General features: G+C 40.2%; 3 protein-coding genes across 3 annotated transcripts; all 3 read left to right on the top strand.

The window, feature by feature from the left end:
- Positions 1 to 179: 179 nt before the first annotated feature.
- On the top strand, positions 180 to 7,898 carry LOC134881760 (thrombospondin-type laminin G domain and EAR repeat-containing protein-like). The gene is made up of 13 exons (XM_063909300.1): positions 180 to 476; positions 1,935 to 2,158; positions 3,209 to 3,573; positions 3,969 to 4,059; positions 4,174 to 4,330; positions 4,457 to 4,588; positions 4,677 to 4,747; positions 4,906 to 5,064; positions 5,167 to 5,368; positions 5,478 to 5,710; positions 6,527 to 6,705; positions 6,835 to 6,936; positions 7,167 to 7,898. Exons 1-13 carry the CDS (start codon positions 392 to 394, stop codon positions 7,318 to 7,320), a joined length of 2,154 nt encoding a protein of 717 aa, XP_063765370.1. The 5' UTR covers positions 180 to 391; the 3' UTR covers positions 7,321 to 7,898.
- A 515-nt stretch (positions 7,899 to 8,413) lies between these two features.
- usp40 (ubiquitin specific peptidase 40) lies at positions 8,414 to 19,645 on the top strand. The gene is made up of 31 exons (XM_063909540.1): positions 8,414 to 9,121; positions 9,239 to 9,306; positions 9,390 to 9,503; positions 9,987 to 10,151; positions 10,229 to 10,375; positions 10,554 to 10,697; positions 10,818 to 10,946; positions 11,200 to 11,316; positions 11,414 to 11,521; positions 11,630 to 11,830; positions 11,995 to 12,133; positions 12,329 to 12,410; positions 12,562 to 12,733; positions 12,822 to 12,906; positions 12,990 to 13,060; positions 13,197 to 13,603; positions 13,679 to 13,832; positions 13,942 to 14,002; positions 14,521 to 14,574; positions 14,786 to 14,874; positions 15,060 to 15,146; positions 15,242 to 15,278; positions 15,415 to 15,479; positions 15,790 to 15,864; positions 15,945 to 16,181; positions 16,440 to 16,558; positions 16,653 to 16,718; positions 16,835 to 17,045; positions 17,357 to 17,452; positions 17,542 to 17,636; positions 17,899 to 19,645. Exons 1-31 carry the CDS (start codon positions 8,926 to 8,928, stop codon positions 17,990 to 17,992), a joined length of 3,885 nt encoding a protein of 1,294 aa, XP_063765610.1. The 5' UTR covers positions 8,414 to 8,925; the 3' UTR covers positions 17,993 to 19,645.
- Positions 19,646 to 20,163: 518 nt separating this feature from the next.
- Positions 20,164 to 21,469, top strand: fabp7a (fatty acid binding protein 7, brain, a). Its single transcript, XM_063908241.1, has 4 exons — positions 20,164 to 20,370; positions 20,554 to 20,726; positions 20,832 to 20,933; positions 21,186 to 21,469. Exons 1-4 carry the CDS (start codon positions 20,298 to 20,300, stop codon positions 21,234 to 21,236), a joined length of 399 nt encoding a protein of 132 aa, XP_063764311.1. The 5' UTR covers positions 20,164 to 20,297; the 3' UTR covers positions 21,237 to 21,469.
- The last annotated feature ends 1,462 nt before the right edge of the window (positions 21,470 to 22,931 follow it).

Below are 22,931 nucleotides of genomic sequence, written 5' to 3'. Positions count from 1 at the left end.
ACCCTCTGGCAGGTCTGTGTCATCAGAGGCGGTTGAGGGAGGATGAATGACAGGCTGGTTAGTGATTTGCATGGCTCTGGTGTTTAAAAGGAGCTGCAGGTGCAGGATTCTCCACACAGATGAATGAATTCCTCTTCCAGCACAGATGCTCTTGGTCCTCTTTTATATATTTTTTGAATTTTAGTTAACCAGCCTTTGACGATTTTAAACAGAGTTTGTTGGCTAGACATTTTTCTTTGGATCTTAAAAATGCTTTTTTTCGTATCAACATGAAGAATGCACAGTTATCTCTGGTGTTTGTTGTCACTTAAAATAGAGACAAAAGAAGCAAGATACTTTTGATATGGAGACTTTCGCACCAGCTGGCAATTGAATCAACAGGATTTTTGTGATGACTTTGCTCCTATTTGTGCACTTCCTTCTACTGGGGTTAAGGGTCATTGACTGCACAGCAGACACATGGAGACGCTGCACAGGTAATATCATTTTATTGTATTTTGACTCTCCCCAACATCAGCTTCCCTCTATTACCTCAGCTCACTTCAACACATCTGATGCTCAGTTAATGATTATTGTGCGGATGGTTTAGGGTTTCATTTAGAAACCTGGGAAACCCCTCCAGCTAAAATTCTTTTGGATAATTCCAACTGTCTGTGTCTGCTTACAGTTCAGTGGGAGTGTTTTTGTGTGTGCAGTATTGCGTGCAATATTAAGTTAGATTAACTTCCACAAACAAGTACAGACATTGGATGTGGTTAGGATTCCATAACAATTCTATACACATCATATTGTCAGGACGAACAGGGGACATGTTCATATGACGCCTCATCAATTTCAGGGTATTTCTTTTCTATTATATGCGTTGCTCATGGAGCTTCTTTTTAAATAACAACCCCTCCTAAAACCTCCTATAGCTTCACTGTCACCCAGGGCTATTTCTCACACATCGGGGGGGTCAGAAACACCAGCATTGTTTGACGTGAATTGATTTATTAGTTTATGGCAGAAACACCCAACTCTTTTATACATGAGTCACCTCAAACAAAGCTCCTTCTCCTTTTGTTTCAAATCATGTATATTAACCTCTGAGCAGCTGTGGGCCGATTCTTTACCTAATAAAAGTAATAATACCCCACTATAAAACTATCTCAATTAAGTAAAAGTAGAACAGGATTATCAAATACGTAAAGTATTAAAAGTAATATTCCTCTGTCCCCTGTGACTGTTATACTATATCATGTCATTGCATAATTTAATACTGATGCATTTTTTTACACTTGTTGTTGGTTGAGTGTGAGCAAATTACTTTTTTATACTGGTCTGAAACTTCTAAATTATAATTTTTATTATGGATTTCATACATTTATGCTTATTACAACTAACCAAAGATTCAAAATTATTGTTAAGATTTTGCATTAAAAATGACAAAAAAATCTTCATATATTTTCTGATAATTCACTTATTTTATTACATCTCCTTTCAAAATCTTTTCATGTGTTTTGTATGCAAACATATACTATATAATATTTGTTAAGTAACTAAAGCTGTCAAATAATTGTAGTTGAGTGAAAAAAAAAACGGTATTTCTCTCTGAAAGTCGTTGGATTAGTAGTATGCATGTAAGAAAATACTCCAAAAAAATACTTAAATACATTACTTACTTTCCAACAGTTCCTAAGAATGAGTTTTCCTTATCAGGTTGATTAGTTTGAATCATTTATTGAAGAAAAATCTATAAAGTGTGGGAAGCAGATCATCTTCTTGATTCTTTGCAATTATCATCTCAGAGCCCCATAGATTTATTTTGTGACCTCCATAGGGGGTCCTGATCCCTCATTTAGGAACAACTGCTTTAGTGTAGCAATTTCTCCATAAATAAGGCTTTCAGCTGTAAAACAATCTTCCTGAGTTCTTTATTTGCTTATTGTCTGCAGATATGCTTCCTTTGGATCTATTGTCTTTTGTCCTCGAGAGGGACACCTCCAAACTGGTACCAGGGGTGCACATGAAGCAGGCCGGAGGGGTGAGGGGCATTCATTTCTCAAGCCCTCATACCTCATTGAGCTTTCCCTCCTCCCAGCTGCTGGTCAACTGCGACCTCCTCCCGAAACAATTCTCCATTGTTTTGACACTAAAGGTCACCAGCAGTGCGCCCAAGGTAAGCATCCACATTTATCAGAAACATCCATTACTGAATGCCAGTGGTGAAAGAAGTACCCAGATTTTTCATTTAGTGAATGTACCCATACTGGTGTTTCAAGTAAAGGCCCTATATTAAAAATAATGCTTAAAATTAAAGTACATAAATCATATCAACAACCTTAAGTACCTATAAGTGCTCAATATGCAGCATTTTTGTAGTGAAGGCAATTTCAACTATAGACTATATTTGGGGATAGATTTAAACTGTATATACTGAACATTGTTCAAAAACTCCTTGAAAATTAAACTCTTATTAATCTTAAAACAGGAGATTTGAAAAGTACATTTTTTAGATCTGGAATGTATTTGAACAGAAGTAAAAAAAATTGGATTGCAACTAACATTTTTTCCCCCACTTTCATCGCTGATAGTCTAAAAAAGAATTGCCTCTTCCTGTGGTTTAGTTATAAAAGCATTCTCGTTTCCCCTGCTTTTTCCCTATTTTTACTATCACCATCGAAAACAAACTCACCCGCATCACACGCTCTGCCTCCAAAATGGTCTGCTTTTCCACACCCAGTGTATCAGATATAAATCTCACATACATGGCTCTCACAATATCAAATGACAATAATCCCCCGATCCAAGACTTTATTACTCCCATGTTGGAGACACAGCACACTGAAATGGAAAAAGAGCTCACTAAGCAGCCCTTAACGATCTTACTCGATGACACTAATGGTATAATATGGATTCACACGTGATGTTTTTGTTTACTGTCTGTGTGTTGCTAAAAGTTATCTGTTGCTATACAGTATGTATGTTGGGTTACTATGTGTTGCTGTTACTGTGTTGATGCATGTTGCTGTGTTGTTGTGTTGCTATTTGTTGCTATGTGTTGCTATGTGTATATCTGTTGTGTCCAGGAGTGAAATATATCCCTCTGGGACGATAAATCTCAAATCTTTCATTATCGATTAATCTGTGGACTATATCCTCGATTAATTGACTTCAAAGTATTTCAGTAAATATACTTTGCTGACTGTTTGCTCTGTTTGCCTTTCAGAGAAATGAATACATCTTTTCCTTGACGGAGCCAAAAAAAGTAGAGAAAGCAGGAGTGGGTGAGGAAGAAGAGGAGAACAATAAGCGGGACCTTTTGGAAAATAGGGGTGTCAGTGGAGTGGAGCAACATGGACAGGGGGAGAAGGAGAGGCGAGTCAAGAGTAATAAGGAGCCTGGACGCATCATCTTGGGACTGAGGCTCTCCAACAACCGTCTGCACTTCATTCTTAAAGGTCACGGAGGGGTCGTGGATCATTGGGTGTTTCGAGGTGCACGATTGGATGACAACCAGTGGCACACGATGGTGTTAGTCATTGGTAGTCGTCATGTCAGGCTCACTGTGGACTGCAACTCACCTCTGGAAATGTAAGATTTTTATTTTGCGTCTCTCTGTTTTTTGTGCACTGGGTGTGTCTGTCTCCACCATCGTCTCTTCCTGTTGCCTCTGAATTCCTTTGAGGGATTGTAGATCCTTCATCACAATACAATGGCACTGCTCCAAATCCTCTCACTCCCTGCAGCTATATCACAGGGGTCTGACAGTGTGTGATATATGGTTTTTAGTGGAAACTCCCTTTGGCAGACAGAGTGGAGGAATATCAGCTACCGTATGGTGTCTATATAATAGTATTTCTGTCTCAGTAGTACAAACAGAAGAATAGAGGACACTCCTTTAATTACAGAGGTGTGAGTGTCATTCATTGAAGAAAAACAACTTACCTCAGCTATTAGAAATAATGGTGTCTTTTTATTGCCATCAGAGTTCCCTCCGCGCCTTTCCCCTCAGACCTCAACATTCAAGGAGCGAGATTTCACATTGGCAGTCGGGGAAGATGGAAAGGCTTGTATTCAGTAAGACTTGAGTTTCCTGAACATGAAAAATAAGCTTTCTGAACCACATAGTAATCATATCCTCCTAAAAAAACAATAAAATATTTTCCTTCTTATCTGCTGCGCCATGTACAGGGTCTGTTGCGGCAGCTGGTTTTGGTGCCAGGTTTGGACGCCACCCATTACATCTGCCCCTCCTCTAACCCCCAACTAGCAGTTCTGTCAGTACCACCGCTTCTCTCAGACCTTTCTGTCATAGGGACAGAGGGTGACAACCATGTGACTTCTTATGGTAACTGGAAGATGTATTTTACAAGACATTTTAAAGTATGATGAAAGACATCCTACACATACAATGTTTTTTTGCTTCCTTGCCTTTGATTGTCTGCTTGTCTTTGTTTTGATCATGATTTGTCAGAGACAGAGGAGCGAGTGTCAGTGGGGTCAGAGCGGCCGTGCTCAGCGACGTTACAAGGCCAGATGTGGTTCAATCCACTCAGTAAAGGCCTCTACCTCTGTGACGGTACTTTGTGGATCACCGTGTTAGAGGGTAAGAACCTAACATTCAAACATCCGATCATGAGCAAGTTTTTACTCAGCTTTAAATTTACCATATTCTCACGCTTCCATCTGCTCAGATCATAAACGACTGGACTATGTGTCAGAACACCAGGTCCTCCCCACCAGCTCTGAGACACATGATGTAGAGGTATACTTCCACTTTGTATAACTTGAATATTTACATATATTTCTTATTTTGTTGTACGGCCTTCACAATAGCAGATTCTTAGAACCAGATAGGTTATATAAAGGCTGTCCTAAAAGTCTAGGAGTATTTTTTTCAATATTTTTGTATTAAATGTTCAGGTGTTCCAGATACCTGGCCTGGGTATGATGGCGGCTATGGCTCACAGGTCAGCCTCTGGCTCCGCTGTGTATCTGTGGAACAACGAAGGTTTCCAACTCTACCAGAATATCAGCACATATGAAGCTCTGGCTTGGAGACACTTCAGCATTGGCAAAAAGGTATGACCAAAAGAGGTGTAATATAAATTGGGCACATGTATCCACCTGGTCAAATTAGTGTGGAGAGCTGACATTTCCTGGTCTTCTGTCACTTGGGTGTAGGTTTATCTGGTGGTTTCTAACTCTGGAGGAGGGCCAAACAAGCGTAAACAGCCAGAGAATGACTTTTCTGTGATTTACAAGTGGAGCAAAAGAAGAAAAGTATTTGTGCGGTTCCAGACTCTGCAGACTCATTGTGCACGCGACTGGGAGGCATTTAAAATCAATAAACAAATCTATCTCGCTGTAGCCAATCACAGACACGGTAAAAACCAAACATCCATCAAATAACTTCCTGTTTACTTACAGAAATCTCGGGATGTCATGCACAAACTACCCTGTTTAATTTCCATTGTTTCTGGTTGCTCTTTCAGGAGATAAAAATCACACCATAGACAGTGTGATATACAGATGGAACAGGTTAACAAAGTCTTTTGAGGTCCACCAGATGCTGCGGACCTCAGGGGCTTACGACTGGGAGTTCTTCACAGTCGGACCGTACCATTTCCTTGTGGTCGCAAATGCTTTTGATGGAGTGACAACCTCTGTTGATTCAGTCATCTATATTTGGGTCAATGGAAGCTTCCAGGTGTTTCAGACAATAAAGGTATGTGGTGAACATAAATCTGCAAATTGAACACAAAAATGTACCCAAACTAGAAGGCCGCATGGAGAGCGCAGACCCAAGATTGAATGGTAATCTTCCATGGCCAAGAAACAACCATCCATCAAGTTTTATTTAAATCAGGCCAGTATTTTTTCAGTAACCCCGCTGACAAACGGAAAAACAAACTAAACCGAAAACCTCCATCGCAGGGGAAAATATGCCTGTCAAACTTTAAAATTAACATCTGTTTGGTATCAGTGAAACATTTGGAAGGTGTTGAAGTGAGAAGTGTACATTTCTACTTTAATGTCGCTTTGATTCACGCCGATTAGATCTGTATCTTTGAGATGACAATGCAATTGAAATCCTCTTGTCTGTAAGCACAGAAGGAAGGAAACACAAACTAAGATAAAAAGGGAGTGACAGAGAAAGATGGGGAGCATGCATTAAAGACGGTGTGGTTCACCATAATTTGTTTGGCGATAGCAGTGCTTTGACATGTAACTGATAGTGAATCATATATTTGAATCTTGCCACATTTGTTGACACATTAATAGACACAAGAAAAAACAAAAGGACTGGATTTAGGGGAACTCCACAGCTTGGTGTGAATTTTTCTAAGATCACCTTGGGGCAGTTGGAAATTAATCTTTTAAATAATCAGGAAATGAGCTAAAATATATCATTTTACTTTAATTAGTTTCTTGGCGGTTTTTCTTTCAGCTTTTTTGTCTCTAGCTTCAAGCAAACAACGAGGTGTCTAGAACTTGACAGCATAGAAAACACTGGATGATTTATCTCTCATTGTATATCTAGACGTTCTGCGCCACAGACTGGGAAATGTTTCAGATTGGCAGTAGAGTCTTCTTGGTTGTAGCCAATGGACACAGACTCCAGGGTAATGGGCCCAGTCAATATGCCATCAACTCCACCATCTACGAATTGGACATGATTGGACAGCTGTTTGTCCGCTTCCAGGATATAGTCACCTACAGGTACAGATGTGCAAACGCCTTAGCATGCCAGGTGTATACAGACAGATCATGAGCACACTTCCTGTGTAATAACCTGTTTGCTGCCAATTCAACCTCTCGAAATCACCACATACCTTTCTATCTCTCCAGTGCAGTGGACTGGGAGTTCTTCAGCCTCGGGGAGGAATATTTTCTGGTTGTCGCTAACTCCTTCAACGGGGAATCGTACTCTCTCAACAGCGTTCTCTACAGGTACTCAATTTGTCAACAACACCCTTCCCAGTGTAAAATAATTCATCCATTCTGATTGCCCTCTAAGTTAGTGCTGTTGTAATGTAGATTTATTTTCCTCCTGTGACTAGTGATAACATACAGAAACTTGAGACAAGTGAGGATTCATAAAGACCCAGCTCATTAGATTATAGAGCCTTGCAAATACAGATAAACCTTTCATATTAGTCTTCTTCTCTTTTTGTTTTTAGGTGGCAGGGATATGAAGGATTTGTTCCTATTCATTGGCTCCCGACGATTGGATGCAGTGACTGGGAGTTTTTTAGCTCTAAAGGAGAATCATATCTGATCTATTCAAGTGCCAAAGCACCTCTTGCCAAAATCTTTAAACTGAAAACTTATTAGGAAAAAAGGAGAGTGCACTGTGTTTTTTTGTATGAACCTGTTCTCATTCTTCTTTGGAAGTGTCCAAGTGTTCCTGTGTGAGAAGATTTTTTCCATTATATTTAAAATATGTGATTGGGTTTAAGCAAATGTGGCTTTTCTCTTCTTATTTATATATTGCCAGGGCCATAGCAGCAATTTAGGTCATGACTTTAATACTGTTTTGGGGATTATTGGGGTTAAACAACATGAGGGACAACATGCATAGGTTGAGAAAAATGTGAGTAATGAGAACATTTCATAGATTTTTTGCGGCGACTACTAGAAATGCCCCAGAGGTTTTGGCTAGTATGCAGCTCTGCATACAACCGTTAGTGCTATAAGTTAACAACGCATGTACCTCATAATAACCCAAATATCACAAGCACAATATTTTAATGAGAGTTTATCTGTCTATTTGTGTGCATTGTCTGACAGAAATGTATACAGCTATGTGAGATTTATATATTTCTGTTACAACATTTAATATGAAAGATATTTAACATTTTGTTTATTAACTGCATTTATGAAATTGGACTGATTGTTACTTATTGCATTAATTGTATGTCAAATTATATTATGAGTATATTGGAATGAAAATAAATATAACCAGACTTTATGTGTGTTTATGCACGACAAGAGTTGTTTATGCATTGACTAGGGTGGGCAAACATACCCTGCAGGATCAAAACTACACTATATTTTATTTAAAGTAATTTTACGGCCAATCAAAATCCTGATCTTAGAGTGGTATGCAAACCTGCACACATGGCCATTGACACATAACACCCTACCTAAAAAACATGTTTGTTCTAGAAGACTACAAGCCCCATAACTTCATGACTGGACTTGTCGGAAATGTCATTTTTATAGCAACAATTAGTGTTGCCTTGAACGTTAAATAAAGCCAAAACACATGTCTTTAACGTTGTGTCATAAAGTGAAACACAATTAAGCTATCCATTTGCAGTATAGAAAATATCATCAGTTACATTAAAATGCAGTGAGTGTGTTACCCAAGTGTGACACTACAAGTACCACAATGCATCATTCCATTTTCTGCCAGGAAGAAACATGGCTGCCCACTATTCACCGAGGGTATTTGTATTTACGTTTAGTTTGTTATCTGTTTTAAGACAGACAGGTGAAGAAAGAGCCCGTGTCATAAACTACAGCGTGTAACAACTCCGTTAAATCAGCCGTTAGAGTGTCGGTTGAGAGACGCCATTTTCCCGGTCGTTGTGAAACTGAGGGTTCACGTCTGGTTTTCTTTTCATTTTTGCTGAGCTGTCAAGCTGCTCATTGTTGTTGGACTACGACTGCTTTGTGTTTATTATCGAGCTAAGCAAGCTAAACAACATACCTGCGAGTCCAACGCATACATTACATCCAGGAGCCTTATAGTCGCTATGTTTAGCCCAGTGAAGTCTTCTTATTTCAGAGTTAGCCCAGCCATTGTCAACAGAGAACTCGGCAAGACCAAATGAGATAGCAAGAGGGCATATCAGAGTACTAACTAACACATGGTTGAGACGAGGTAGAGCCCCAGCATAACGCAGATAACACGGAATAAATCACTCAAGCAGCATGTTTGGGAATCTTTTTGAGGAAGAAGAGGAGGAATGCTTCTCTTTGACCTCCTCCAGTGGGAGAGTTGCAAAGGGGGGAGACGAGCCACCTCCGCCCCGAGGAAGAAGCAGTCTGTGCGGCATCAAGAACCAGGGGGGCACCTGCTACCTCAACTCCCTGCTCCAGACCCTGCTGTTCACCCCAGAGTTCAGAGGTAAGATCACATTTCCTTGAAGTGGGAGGACATCGAGTTAGGCTAGTGCAGTGGACCACTAGATGACTGGTTTGTATTATTTTCCACTTACTTATCATTGTTTATATGTCTTTACAGAGGAGCTGTTCAGTTTGGGAGCAGATGAATTGGGATGCCTGGAAGACAAAGACAAACCAGGGGCCAAAGTAAGTGTTGCAAAGTGTCTGCAGCTGTAACCACAGTTGTTATGTCTATGTGTATTAATGATGTTGTCCTTCCTTATCCTCAGGTCAGACTGATCCCACTGGAGCTACAGAGACTGTTTGCCAGTCTGCTGCTGGTAGACCAGCAGAGCGCCTCCACTGCAGACCTTACTGACAGCTTTGGCTGGAACAGCAGCGAGGTCTGTGTCTATTATCTTTATCAGTGGGAAGGAGAGAGGGAGGCTCAGGTTACAATTCTCATTTTAGTGATTGATTTTAACTTCCAGTCACACCAGGACATGCATGCTGAGATTCAAACAAAAGTTGTGGTCAGGTCAGGCCAGAAACCTTCCATTTTGGTAGGAGGCTACACAGCTGCAGTCATACAAAAATAAATACAAGAAGAGGGAAAGTAAGTAAGAAAAGGAAGTTGTTTTCACAGTGTTTTACATAGGACATGCATAACCACCTTTTCCATGTCAAGAGTGCACCAAGAAAAGCAGTTTTGTTTTAACTGATCTGTTGATGGTCACAATTGTCCCCGATGCAATACTCAAAAGAAATTAAGCGTCCTTATCCCCGAGCACTACTATACAAACTAGAATATTCAATATAATGTATACTAACAGTTTTACAAACTTATCTGTCCTCATTTGATCCCTTTCTGTCTGCTCCTCTCTCAGGGAACAAATCAGCATGATGTGCAGGAGCTGAACAGGATTTTGTTCAGCGCGCTGGAGCACTCTCTTGTGGGCACCACAGGTAGCACATTTATCCACCAGCTGTATCATGGGACCATTGTCAACAGCATCGCCTGCAAGGAGTGTGGAAACATCAGTCAGAGACAGGTGGGTTCATTTGACCAGGTTTCTGTCCATAAGATACTGTTGGAAATGCTTTTTTGACCTTTTTGAATTTTTTTCAGGAGGACTTCCTGGACCTGACGGTGTGTGTTTGTGGCGTGTTGAGCCTGGAGGAGGCTCTGTGGAACATGTTTGTGGAGGAAGAGTTGTTTCAGGGCAATAACCTGTACCGCTGTGCGCAGTGTGACAGGCTGGTCACTGCTGCCAAGGTCAGTGCCAGCTCTCACTGTCAACAACATAAGACATTTTCTAACAAAATCAACCTTAAGAGAAACAAATATTTGAACTAAACTTGTGAAGCTTTGTATTCACAGTTTATTCTTGTGTATATCATAAATATTGCTTTTTCTTTGTATCTCGCTTTTTCTTGTGTTTGCTATTATTCAGTCTGCCAAGCTGAAGAAACTACCTCCATTTATGACCATGTCTTTGCTGAGGTTCAGCTTTGACTACGCCAAATGTGAGCGATACAAGGAGACAGGACGCTACGTTTTCCCCTTAAACATCAACCTACGGCCCTTTTGTGAAGAGGTACCTGACAGATTTTCATTTCTTTTTAGATCATATGTGTTTCACATGAGTCCTTCCAGTAATTTGTTCACACACTAAGATATGTTAATAAGTTAACTCCTATGTTTTCCTCCCTTACAGACTGATGGAGAGGACTCTGATTACTCCTACGAGCTGTTCTCTGTGATTATCCATAAGGGTGGCTGCTATGGAGGCCATTACCATGTTTATATCAGAGACATAGACCAGCTTGGACAATGGGAGCCAACGGTGAGAAAAACGGAGCAAACTTGGGAGATTATATTTATAGTTAATTAAATATTTAAATGTATAATATTAAATAAGCAGTCACTAGTTATACTCACTTTTTAGAATATGAGCGTGGCTGAGGATCTATTTATTATATTACATTTGCTATTAGATATCTTTGGATGTGCTATACTATCAGCGATGTAAAAGTGTAATACAATTTGCAGGCTTTTGAAAGTCAGCATCACTTCATCTCTGCTCGTTGTGTTTTCAGGAGGAGGACTGCAAAGCTAAGACTCAGAAGAAAGTGAAGGATGAGGTCAAGCAAATGTGTGAGCCAAAACTTCAAGAAGACGACCCTTTGTCTGTCATCAGTGCTATTATTACACAGGTATAGTTACAGCAATTCGAAGAGCTTTCTTTGTTCTGGCATTAATACAGCCATGGTTAGTTAATAATTAGGGTACTGTTCATATCCTGTCCACTAGGAGCCATCAAAGAGTGTCCTGTTGGACCAGCTGGGACAGAAAATCATGGGTAAAATCGGTTCATCCTGGAGCAAAAAGTTCAGAAAACACTATGGGCCCATAGGAAAGGTATTTTTTATTTGTGTATGATGTTTGAGGATGCTGGTGACATTTGTGGTTAGTAAAAATAAATGTATTAATTATTTCTGTTTTTCCGCTTTTTCTCTTCTGCTATAGTTCCTGCAGTCCCACAATGATGTTTTCATGCTGGTTTCCAACGGTACTCGAGTGGCACTGAAGGCCAACCCTCCGAGCCCTGTGACTGAGCCCCCCAGTCCACCAGAGCAGACCACTGACTCTGATCCTTCAACACCCTCAGACCCTGGAGCTGCTGAACAACAGCCGGGACCAGACCAGAAGCCAGAGCCCGAACAAAAGGTATGACAGCAACAGAGCAAGAATTCAAGATCTAAAAGGATGTTTTTAAGACATTTGTAGGAAAAAACACACCTACTTAATTCTGTTTTCAGTCCAGGTTCTTAGTAGACGACTTGTGATTACTTTGATGGCTGTTTCTCACGGTGTTTCTTCCTGTCTGTCAGCAGGGTAGCCACTGGTTCGACCTTAACGACTCCGCAGTGACTTCCATCAGGGAGTCTGACATAGAGAAGCAGTTCCAGGGCAAAGAGAGCGCATACATGCTGTTCTACAGAAAAACACAGCTGCAAAGGCCCAGTGAAGGTAACGGAAACTTTTACTGGACAGTTGTATTGGAATAGAGGATTGGTGGGGAAATAGTGGGGTAATTGTGAATAGACATTTGATTTGTTTTATCCAATCAAACAATGTATTGGCTCATCATTTTCTTAATTTGAATCCTTTATTAAGTATTAAGTTAAGCCATTTCTACTAAAATATGTGTTTCTACATTTGCAGCTTTGAAAAATCCTCAATACAAAGTTCCTCTTAACCTCATCAAGATGGCCCAGGAGGAGAACATCAGAGTGCAGAAAATGCGGTACAGAAACAAACACACATAATGCATTATTACAATTTTAGTATACAACTTCTAATTCAGTGATGCTCAACACACAGAGCAGATAAGAAAGTTATTTGAAAGTGAATTTCTTGCATACATTATTTATGAGTCAACATTATTTCTGTTACAGCGAGGAATTTGAAGCTACAAATAACACCGTGGAGCTGCATCTCCACCTGGCACCCTCTTATAGGCTAGAAAATGGAGCCCTGCAGCCAATCAGCAAAGAGCAGAGCGGGAGCACAGATTTGAGTTTCGACCGTAGAAAGACTGTGGGAGATCTTCGATTAGCTATATATCAGGTAATTTCATTTCCAAAACACTAGGTCTCATGTTTAAAAGAATAAAAGGAAATCAGCTGTTTTTTTTTTTTTGCATCTTTGGCTATAGATGCAGGAACTCTGGGAAGGGGATATGGCTCTGACTGTGGCCAGGAGTCTTCCTGCAGGTCTACACCTCTACACTACACTTATAGGTGAGACACTTGTATGCAAAATAAGAAGTTAGGATAAAAGAAGTTCAACAAATCATGTGACTACATCCTGGTTTTCTTTGCAGATGACTGTGTCTCCCTGTACAGTGCAGGCATTTGTACAAACTCTGACCTCTTCGTGTGGAATGGCAGAGAGGTGAGTAAATTCTCATTATCTCAATATGTTTATGATATGTATTGTTTTACTGCACTTCCTTCACCTCTGAATTAAGTAACCATGCACACTTCACAAGATCCCAGATGGCCGACTTGTGCTCTGTTTCTTATTTCAGGTGTGCGGTGCAGCTGTCCTAACTGGAGCCGAGTGGGAACCAGTGCTGCTGAATGTAGTCCGTCCCTTTCTGGAAGATTGCGATCAGGAAAAGGAAGATGAGATGGAGTGTGAGGAGGGAAGAGGAAGTTTTGAAAACGGGGGTCCAGGGCTTAAAAGGGAGGCGAGAGGGTTTGCAGGTGCTGCGACTCTTGGGGAGGTGAGGGTGGCACTGGGGGAGCCTCAGGAGAGTCTGCTGTGCCAGGAGCATAACGGAAAAAAGAGGGGTGAACAGGGAGCAGGGGAGGGAGGAGGGGCGAGTGGATGGAGGGTGTTCCCCCCCGACGACATGCATCGGACGCTTAAGGAGTTGTCGCTGAAAGACGGTGACGCGCTGCTGGTGCTGGAACCGCATTCCTTTGACAGCAGGTACGGTTCTCTGCACAGTGTTTACAGTACATGTGGTTTTCTAAGGTTGGTGTTTTACTCCTGTCTTCTGCTCAGTGTGTTCACTCGAAACGGAGACGTTGTCACTGTGACGACGCCTTCCGACTGCCGCTGGCTCCAGGTGGAGTTTCGACCACATGGAGGAGGGGGAGAAGAAGGGGATAAAGAAGAGGAGAGGAGGAAGGTTAAGGTCCCAGCTGCAGGAAATATGGTCAGGAATTGTTGTGCTGCTCTGCTGATTGTCCTTTTTATCACTCAATTTGATTCCTTCCTTTTTTCTTTTCACGGGTCATTGAGTTTTGAATGTGTCTCTCTTACAGCTGCTGTCGGAGGTGAAGCAGAGGACCATAGAGGAGCTGCAGATAGAAGAACAAACCAAAGGCAAGATGCTCGGTGTCAAACACAGCCCGGATTTCTCTGTTACCCCCGCTTTTGTAGAGTATAAGTACTGCTCTCTTAGTATTTGATTTAATAATTAAGCAACAAGATCAAGTTTATTTAACAAGCAATCTGTTTGATCTGTTTTCCAATCTGCTTGACAATTCCAAAGAGGTTTGTTATTATAATATAAAGTAAATAAAACATAATGATTGTCCCCTACTAAATGTAAAATCACAGGCCATTCCACTGGAACATGTCATACTTGAGGCCACACTGTTTTGGATTTAGTCAATTTATGATTCAAATAAATGTAAGTATCCTCAAAAGTGGAACAAAGGATAATCATTTTATTTGTAAAGAAGGTATAGATATGTCTTAAATGAATGCTAAAACTCATTCAGGACCTCCATTTCTGTCTGTTACACTTCAGTCAAACAGAAAATGTGTATTTGTGTTTACAGTTGCAGTTTTATGTAAGTGTAAATTCTTAAATCAGCTGTTTCTGTCTCACTGACCAGGTGCACAGTACTGCCTGAGACAGGTGGACTGCGCAGGGAAACTCCTTCCTCCAGGTACTGTCTCATTTGTTAGCTGTGGGTGATTTTAAATGGGGCTGGAAATCCCCCTCATTTTAACAGAATATTAAGATACCTTCACAGTACCCCCTCATAAAATGTTTAAAAGGTACTCCCCCTGCTTGTAATTTTTCTTCTCATCTGTGTTTGAAGTTTTCTAACACATGTACTAAGTGTGCTTGTGTTGTCTCACTGCTTGTACCTGTAGTGTGTGAGGAGCTGAGTGTTCGGGATGCCGGCGTGCGACTCATGACCACACTCTCTCTCTGTCCGGGAAATGCCCCCAAGGCTTCACAGGTGCGTGTTTTTATTTGACAGCTTCAATAAATCCTTTGTACCTGCAGCTGCGCAGGTGTTAAATTACCTTAAAGTGATTAAACCTTTTACTTTTCCTACATTTTAAAACAAATGGGAAAGTTATGAGCGTTTAGAATGCTTGATTGATGTTGTTGTTGTTGTAAGGTTTGCTCTTTGCGCTGCAGCTTTTCTTGCACTTCTCTGTGGGCATAGCACCCTCTGCTGGATTGGAAAAGGACATCATTGTCGAGAAATCTTGTACTGTAAAAGAGGTGAGGAAACGTATTTCACGTCACACTCATTATGTGCTTACGTTACCTTTTATGTAAAACATTTTTAATCATTACCTTTTTGTTGTTATTTGCAGTGTCTAAAGGCAATGCTGGATGATGTTGGACTTGATGGTAAAAAGATGACTAATAATTAATGTTGTATGAACTCATAACTAATGATCTGTATTTTGTAGGACTGTAATCAAACTGATATTTTTCTGTAGTATTGGGAAATCTGTTTTTTAATGTAATCTAAATGTGTTTACAGGCACCTATTGGCACTTAAGAAGGCTTGATTGGTGTGAGGAGGTTGGAGAGCCAATCATGGATGAGGTGAGCGGCTGACACAATATGTTGTACCTATATCAAAACAGTGTTATCTGTTGTAATTTTCCAAAAATGTTGTTAGTAATACTTAGAAGCAGGCAAACTACATTGAGAGAATATTGTCTGAAAGCCTATAAAATACAAAACCACGAATAAAAACTTGTATATAACCAAAAACATCATGTACCAAAAGTTTAAATCAACTCACAAGACTCCAACACAATAAGGAGTGTTTCAGATAGCTTGACTTACTCCTATTTCAAATAATTATGTGTATATTGTCAAGTTTTTGAAACGACAACCTTGTTATTCTCAGGATGCTCCTCTGTCAGAGCTGAAGTTAAACAATGGAGAGACATTGATCGTCACTGAAGGACAACTTCCTCCGAAGGTACTTAAATATTTAGGTTTTGTATGAGATGCAATATAAACTATAACTTTACCTCTCTAGCTTTTTTCTTCTTCTGTCAGGGTTTTCTCAATTTATCTGTGTGGCTGTATCTGGATATGAGAAACAATTCGGCAGATTTCACAGACTTTAATCACACTGACAACGGCCACACTCAGGAGCAAATGCTAGAGTTTTGGACGGCAGGGGAAACAAACAGCCCCTCACCTCCCCTGTGTGCCGGCAACACGGCAGAGCTGAGAAGTGCTGGACAGGTGGAGATATCAGACGAAGCCACACTGGAGGATCTTAAAACTCAGGTAGTGTATTAAGGTTCAAACCAAAAACAGGAGTTGTGAGAGTCTGAGAGCTGCTCTTCTCCTGTCATACCAGTTCAATATGAGACTGTGGCATAAATACTCTTGTATTTAAATAGCTGGCAGTGAGGCACCGTTAAAGCCAACTAAAACGAAATACATGTAAAGGGCATTGCATAGCTTATCTGTTTTTAGAAGACTTAAAAATCAGCCCTTGCAAAGTGTAATTGAATGTGTTTTGATGCTCTACTTGTGTGTTAGGTGTTGACGCTGCCAGCCCTTCAGGATGTGTGTTTGCCAACCACTGCGTTCTTGCGTGTGTGGCAGCTCGAGGGTCGGAGGCTAGCACGTATCCTCAGAGGACAACAGTTCACACTCAAGTATGAACAGCGGTTTTCCTTTATACGTGATATATTGGCCACTGGATTCTACTTGTTATCAAAAACTGAAGATGTTTTGTTTTCTCCCGATCAGGAAGTTGAAGCTGACCAGTGGCATGGATCTTTGTGTGCAACATCTACTAAGAGAAGAAGATCTTGGGTAAAGTTTGGGCTGTCATCCTTTTTCAACTTTATAAATAATGTGATCTAGAATCCTTCCATGATATTAGAAATATGCATTTCCGTTATTTTTGTCTAATTATTTGTCCTTCTAAGTCCTAAGGATGTGATGCTGAATGTTAAAATGGGAATACCAGGGGAGCGATGTTACTACCCTCCAGAGGAGCTGGTTTGGGATGCAGCCCGGGACTCTTCTCCTCGCTCTCTACGCACCTGTCTGGCTGCTCACTACGGACTCTCTCCTGACTCCCTGCTGCTGGCCAAACACCAACCGGACAAACACACCTGGGACGAAATCTCAAACTGGGTAAGATTAGGAGAGTCACTTCTGGAGAAGAAACCTGCTTTGAGGGGTTTTCAAGGACAACCCATATGTGTAATGCAAGCTTTGCTAAAAAGAAAAGTTGGTAGAAGTTATTGTAAAACTTGAAAGTTTAGGAAGAATACGAGAAAGAAATATTGACTGCGTGTAATGTAACAACCCTGATTGATTCATCATTTTATCAGGGACTTTTTATTTCCAAAGCAAAGTAACTATGCCTACATCTCAGTGTTCTTGTATTTAATGTTATTTCATTGTAACGTTACCAGTGATTAATATGCTGTATGTGCTTTCAGAACCAGCAGTTTTCCAAAAAGAAAAAGAAGAGAAAGGCAGAGTCTCTACTGGGAGCGCCATTTCACCTCAAAGATGGTGACACAATCGGTCTCAAGGTATTAATAAAACCCTGTATGTTTAAAAAAAAAAGTTCAGTTTTTATCTGTCTGAGAAAAACTGAAATAATTATTGACATTTTTCCCAGAATCTTTTGATTGACAACAACAGGAACTTCCTCACCCTGGAGGATGAACAGGGCCAACAGAGGCTCAGGGAGCAGGCAGAGCAGCGCAGGAAAGGGTGGGACTGCTTTACTTCTACACATGCAGCTGCAGGAAAAATGCTTGTTACTTTTTACTAACCTTTGGTATTATAGCTTTCTGGATGTTACTGCTTGATTTTTAAAAACATTTAAGGGCATCTACTATTTGGCACTTATCTTGTGCCTACAGTCTTATAGTACTGTTGCTGTGACACAACTTTGTAAATGAGTTCTAGTTATGCCTTTTTGTTCTGCACCTACAACCTTTTGGTAATGGCTTTTACCTTTGCTTAATTTCAGAGGCCAGGCTGTTGGACTACAGGAGAAGGCTGGACCTAACAAATCCAGGAAACCAGAAGTAGCGCTGTCAATCAAAGTTGGGGTATTCAGATAGCATCTCGCTCTGTGGGTGCATGGACAAATCAGAACTACTTTTGAAACCACACACACACACACACACACACACACACACACACACACACACACACACACACACACACACACACACACACACACACACACACACACACACACACGATGCAATTAGGACAATCCACTTGGCGTCAATGTTGTGCCATTTTCTTTTTCTAATATTTGTTTGACTGTAGTTCACCACAATTATTATAAAACCAACTTGACAAAACTCTTTATTTTTTGAAGGAAGAGAAGGAATTTCATTTTCACTATTTGCCAAATTGTTTTTGAGCACAATTTAGATTATTTCAATGCATAATTACTGGAATTATTTTTAGATGCCCTACGTTTGTCTTTCTTCTTCTCTATAGCTTTTAATGTGTTCCCTTATACTTAAAGTAGGAGCCCAAACTACTTCATTTGCTTTTACCGTACAGGCTAGCGGTTATATACTGACGCTTATAACAACTGCAGTTTCTGGCTCATATCCTGTTTGTTTACGTGTATAAAAATAGAAATCAGGGTGATAACATACATGTAGCCAGGAGATAGTGGCTTTAACGAAAAATCTACCATCATTCAGTTTTGTTGTTGCTCAATAGGTGTTGAAAAGTGATGCTCATATTTGTGATAAACCTATCACTGTGCACCGAGAACAAAAACATTCATCATGATGATGGGGTCATTTTAGGTTGATAAGGAGAAGGGAGATAGGCCTTAATGTGGAGAAGCCTGGGTGCTGCTCTGTCCTCCCTACCTCACTCTCTGCCTCTCCTGCTCTACCTCTGCTGCCCTGTCTGGTTTCACCTCCAAGTTCTTACTTTAAAACACGATTACATTTCTCTAATCTAAGTATGCTATGGTTAAACAAGTATTTCAGTTGTGGATGGTTTGATAATTTGGCTCTTTGCATTTAGCACTTAAGGTGTGACATGACACATCAACAGTTTGAGTGAGGCCTTTTGCCATATTCTTTAATCGGTTAAATGGCATTCGACCTATTGGACATTATCCACCCTCTTTAGAGCTGAAAATAACTGTAGCCTATCTTTAGTTTCACTTTAATTTATGATTTCACATTCATAGGAATAACTCTGGAGCCAAACATCATTGTGTCATGTATCAATCAATGACCGGATGAATTTGCTGCTCACCGCTGCTTCAGATTCATACTGTAAAACATTCATATTATTCCTGCCCCTACCCTCCATGATTAAGTAAAGATCCCTGAGTTGCACTTTTATTGTGAAACACGTAATGTTAATTTGCATGTACTATATATGAACTTCAGGGAACTAAAGGTAAAACCTTATTTTAAATATTGTTTTTGAAATAAAGTGACAACATAATGTGGTTACTTTAAAAAGTGTGACATTCGGGAAGAAATGATTTTGTTTTATACAATTTTTATGCTGGTTGCAGGTTTCATGTATACATCTGGCCTTAATTGGTGCCAATAAGTACTTCTTTTTTTTTGAAAAATGTACTCAGCAATAGTGTTATTGATTACATTTTGGATGTTATTGATAAAAGACTTCTCTACTGTATTACGACAGTGCACATCTGTTTGTATCCGTGTCAGATTGTGAAGGCAGAACATATTTTATCAACAATAAAGAAATGCAGTAGTAAACTTTTCTTGCCACTTTTTTAATAACGTTTTTCGACATGCTATACTACTGTATGACATTTTCTGCTACAAAAACTGAAAAAGACTGTAAAATCAATAAACTGTAATCAAAGAGGTTGATCATAATCATTCATTAACATGTAGCACCATTTTATTACAATTGGCAAGTTAGTGTTGAGGTTATAAAAAACAACGTTGTTTTTTTGTCAAAGGGAGAATTTAGCGACGGTCCCTAAATAAAACCCTGTGGTTAAAAGCGAGTGCTGTGGTGATCTCCCTCGGACTTTCGACAGTCTGTCAAAATGAGTAAGTAGATAATACTTCATATATACTATAATATATACATTATTTTGTTCCTTTGTTGGACATTTTATATTGCATATTTTTACATTTATCACGGAGACATCTATACACAGTTTTCAGAGACAACACAGTACGATAATAGACATGTTACAGTTATGTTAACGGGACATTTGCGATGACCAATCACATCCGAAGCTTCGGGATCATCCAATCAGCTTTCCCGCTGCCTGTTGCGTCATCGCCTCCGGCACAGTATTTATTTCTCGGACAGACACGCTGCAAGATTTATTGCACGAAGAACAGAGTAGCTCTTACGGTTTGATACTTAAACAAACCAATTACATTTGCAAAAATGGTTGATGCCTTCTGCGGGACATGGAAACTGGTCGACAGCCAGAACTTTGATGAATACATGAAGGCACTTGGTGAGATCATTTATGTTTCCCTTTGAAATAAGAGATGAGCAATGTTGTGATACTGGAATAGTAGTTTATTTTTGCTCATATAATTTCATTTTTTAGTATAGAATAGAAGTAAAAAATTAAATAAGTGGTAGTCATTGTGTATTAGTAAAGGCACTTATTTGCAATAATTCATTTTTTTAACAGGTGTTGGTTTTGCCACAAGACAAGTGGGCAATGTCACAAAACCAACAGTGGTGATCAGTCAGGATGGGGACAAAGTGGTGTTGAAAACTCTGAGCACCTTCAGGAACACTGAGGTCTCCGCCAAACTTGGAGAGGAGTTTGATGAGACCACACAAGATGACCGACATGTCAAAGTAAGCTGAGTCAAAAATCAGGGTGTAGTCTCCACCCCAGCATCATGTGTTCTGGCTGTAAATAGTGTTGAGATGGTTTAAACTATTTTGTGCTTGTGTTTGCAGTCTACCTTTACCATGGAAGGAGACAAATTGGTGCAGGTACAAAAGTGGGACAGCAAGGAGACAAAATTTGTCAGAGAAATTAAGGATGGGAAGCTTGTGGCGGTAAGAATGAATTACACAAAACTTGAATCGATCAGTCAAGAGAAACATTTGAACTCGATTGTGTGTTCATTTATAATTTTATAGAGCCAATTGCATTGCTTATTGCACATTGAGTAACCTTGTTGACACGCGCCAAACAAATGAACACGCCTTTGCAATGGTGTAATAAATTATATCATATGACCCAAAGAAAACTTGCAACTTTGCATTAAAATAACTAATCTTTTTCTTTTTCTTTCCTCTGCCTCACAGACTGTGACTTTCGAAGGAGTCCAGGCAGTGCGCACATATGAGAAAGCCTAACTTAACCACTTGAATGAGCAAATCATCCCTGTACTGCAAACGATCAACAAGGTGTTAACCTTTTTTAACCAACATGTTTTTTAACAGTATGCAGTGATTTGAACTTGATTTGCTATTGTAACATGAGATAAATATTATGGGCAATCTTGTGTAAGATCTTTTATAAGAAATTCAGACTGTGAAGGACCTACAACTTTCAATCTGTGCATCGCAAAATAAACTGCTTGACTAAACCTTAATGTCTCAGACTTTTCATTTGGCTATGAACTGTATCAGTGTCCCTTTATCCCATCAGAGCTTGCCTTTTCATTTAGGGTGTGTTTCTTTCATGCAACTTTGAATGTAGTCCCATCTTTTTTTCAATTGGTCAACCTAAGTTGTGGGAACAGTGCTCTCCCTGTGATGGGTCAGTTCCAGGTGACAGCTGCAGGGTGATGGTGCGGGCCAGAGCCGGCCGTGCAGCAGCAGCAGCCTGTGTGACCATTGAACTCATGGGAATTAGTGTCCTCTAGTAACACCCAGATGGTCAGAGACGGCTACGACCTGGAGGGGGTGGTGGTGATGTCACTTGCCTCGGGATAATCCGGTTTTAGTTGTGGTGTCATTACGTAGAGGCATCATTCGATGGTGTGTGGACAAACCCTGACTGAATGCTGCCGCTAGCATGACAGATGACAGGCAGAACATGTGAGGACACGGTGTCGGATGTGGAGATTTTATCAATCCAATATCCCACAGTGAGGGTTAAAAGTCTAAACTTAGAGACTGCTGCTAAACCTTTGTGATCTCTGAGTGTTAGACTTTACATCTTTCATGTAAACAAGAGGACACTGTTTTAAAGTTTATGTTCATTTTGAAGTTCCCTCATTAATCATCCATCTTTCCCACATTTTAAGAAGCCAAGTAAAGCCTCCCTGTCCTTTCCTGTGAGCTGTGTCTAGCCTACTGAATACTGTGACTACAAGTGGCCATTCTTCTCATCTCAAGGCACAGGCTGCCAAGTTTTTGGCCACCTCTCAATAGCATGCGACACAAAGAAACCGTGGTAACTGGAGTGGAACTCATTTGGCCTTGCTCACTGAATTAATTCCAATCAGAATCCGTCTTTATGCTACACTCATAGTATGCCAAAAATTGCCTCTATTCTCACAGAACCAGGCAAAATCATTTGCATAAATATTTGGGGGGGAAAACAGTTACAAGGGAAGTTCATGAGAGTTTGGATAACAATTTTCACTGCAGCACAATTACACGGAGAAGTTATAAAAGGGAGATTATTACATTCACATGTTAGAGAAACAGATAAAGTGTAGCTCCTTCTGTTCCTACAAGAGCAAAGGGCTTTTTTCTTGTGAAATCTGTGTCAGCGGTGTAAACTGACCTGTAGTAACCTCTCTGGCCTCATTAGAGAATAGCGTGATAGCCTGACCTACTGTACTGCATTCAGTTTGTACTCGCTCCTATTCAAACACACATCACATGCTCATCAGGGCGGGATAACATTCAGAAAACCAGTCCTTAAAGAATTTAAAATCATAATTTCTGGAAATGTGGGGGCTTCAATTAGTTAAGGAGAGGTTATAGTCTATGATAACACACATAATGCATATGTTGGTTTTTTACAAGTCAGGCCTGTTGACTCATTAAAAGGACTTAGGCAGACAGCAAGGCGCTGCAACATTCAGGGTAAGGCCT

The sequence above is a fragment of the Eleginops maclovinus genome, chromosome 19, assembly GCF_036324505.1.
Source record: "Eleginops maclovinus isolate JMC-PN-2008 ecotype Puerto Natales chromosome 19, JC_Emac_rtc_rv5, whole genome shotgun sequence".
In the NCBI taxonomy this organism is placed as follows: Eukaryota; Metazoa; Chordata; class Actinopteri; order Perciformes; family Eleginopidae; genus Eleginops; species Eleginops maclovinus.
Note: the sequence above shows the minus strand (reverse complement) of the source record. Positions and strands in the feature narration are given on the sequence as shown.

Bases quoted from the DNA above. Each gene is read 5' to 3' on its own strand.
- LOC134881760 (XM_063909300.1), top strand. From the start codon at position 392: ATGACTTTGCTCCTATTTGTGCACTTCCTTCTACTGGGGTTAAGGGTC. The intron at 477-1,934 runs GTAATATCATTT...TATTGTCTGCAG, and splicing joins CACATGGAGACGCTGCACAG to ATATGCTTCCTTTGGATCTA. The intron at 5,065-5,166 runs GTATGACCAAAA...ACTTGGGTGTAG, and splicing joins ACTTCAGCATTGGCAAAAAG to GTTTATCTGGTGGTTTCTAA.
- usp40 (XM_063909540.1), top strand. From the start codon at position 8,926: ATGTTTGGGAATCTTTTTGAGGAAGAAGAGGAGGAATGCTTCTCTTTG. The intron at 11,317-11,413 runs GTATAGTTACAG...CCTGTCCACTAG, and splicing joins TCAGTGCTATTATTACACAG to GAGCCATCAAAGAGTGTCCT. The intron at 11,522-11,629 runs GTATTTTTTATT...CTTCTGCTATAG, and splicing joins ACTATGGGCCCATAGGAAAG to TTCCTGCAGTCCCACAATGA.
- fabp7a (XM_063908241.1), top strand. From the start codon at position 20,298: ATGGTTGATGCCTTCTGCGGGACATGGAAACTGGTCGACAGCCAGAAC. The intron at 20,727-20,831 runs GTAAGCTGAGTC...TTGTGTTTGCAG, and splicing joins AAGATGACCGACATGTCAAA to TCTACCTTTACCATGGAAGG. The intron at 20,934-21,185 runs GTAAGAATGAAT...TCTGCCTCACAG, and splicing joins AGGATGGGAAGCTTGTGGCG to ACTGTGACTTTCGAAGGAGT.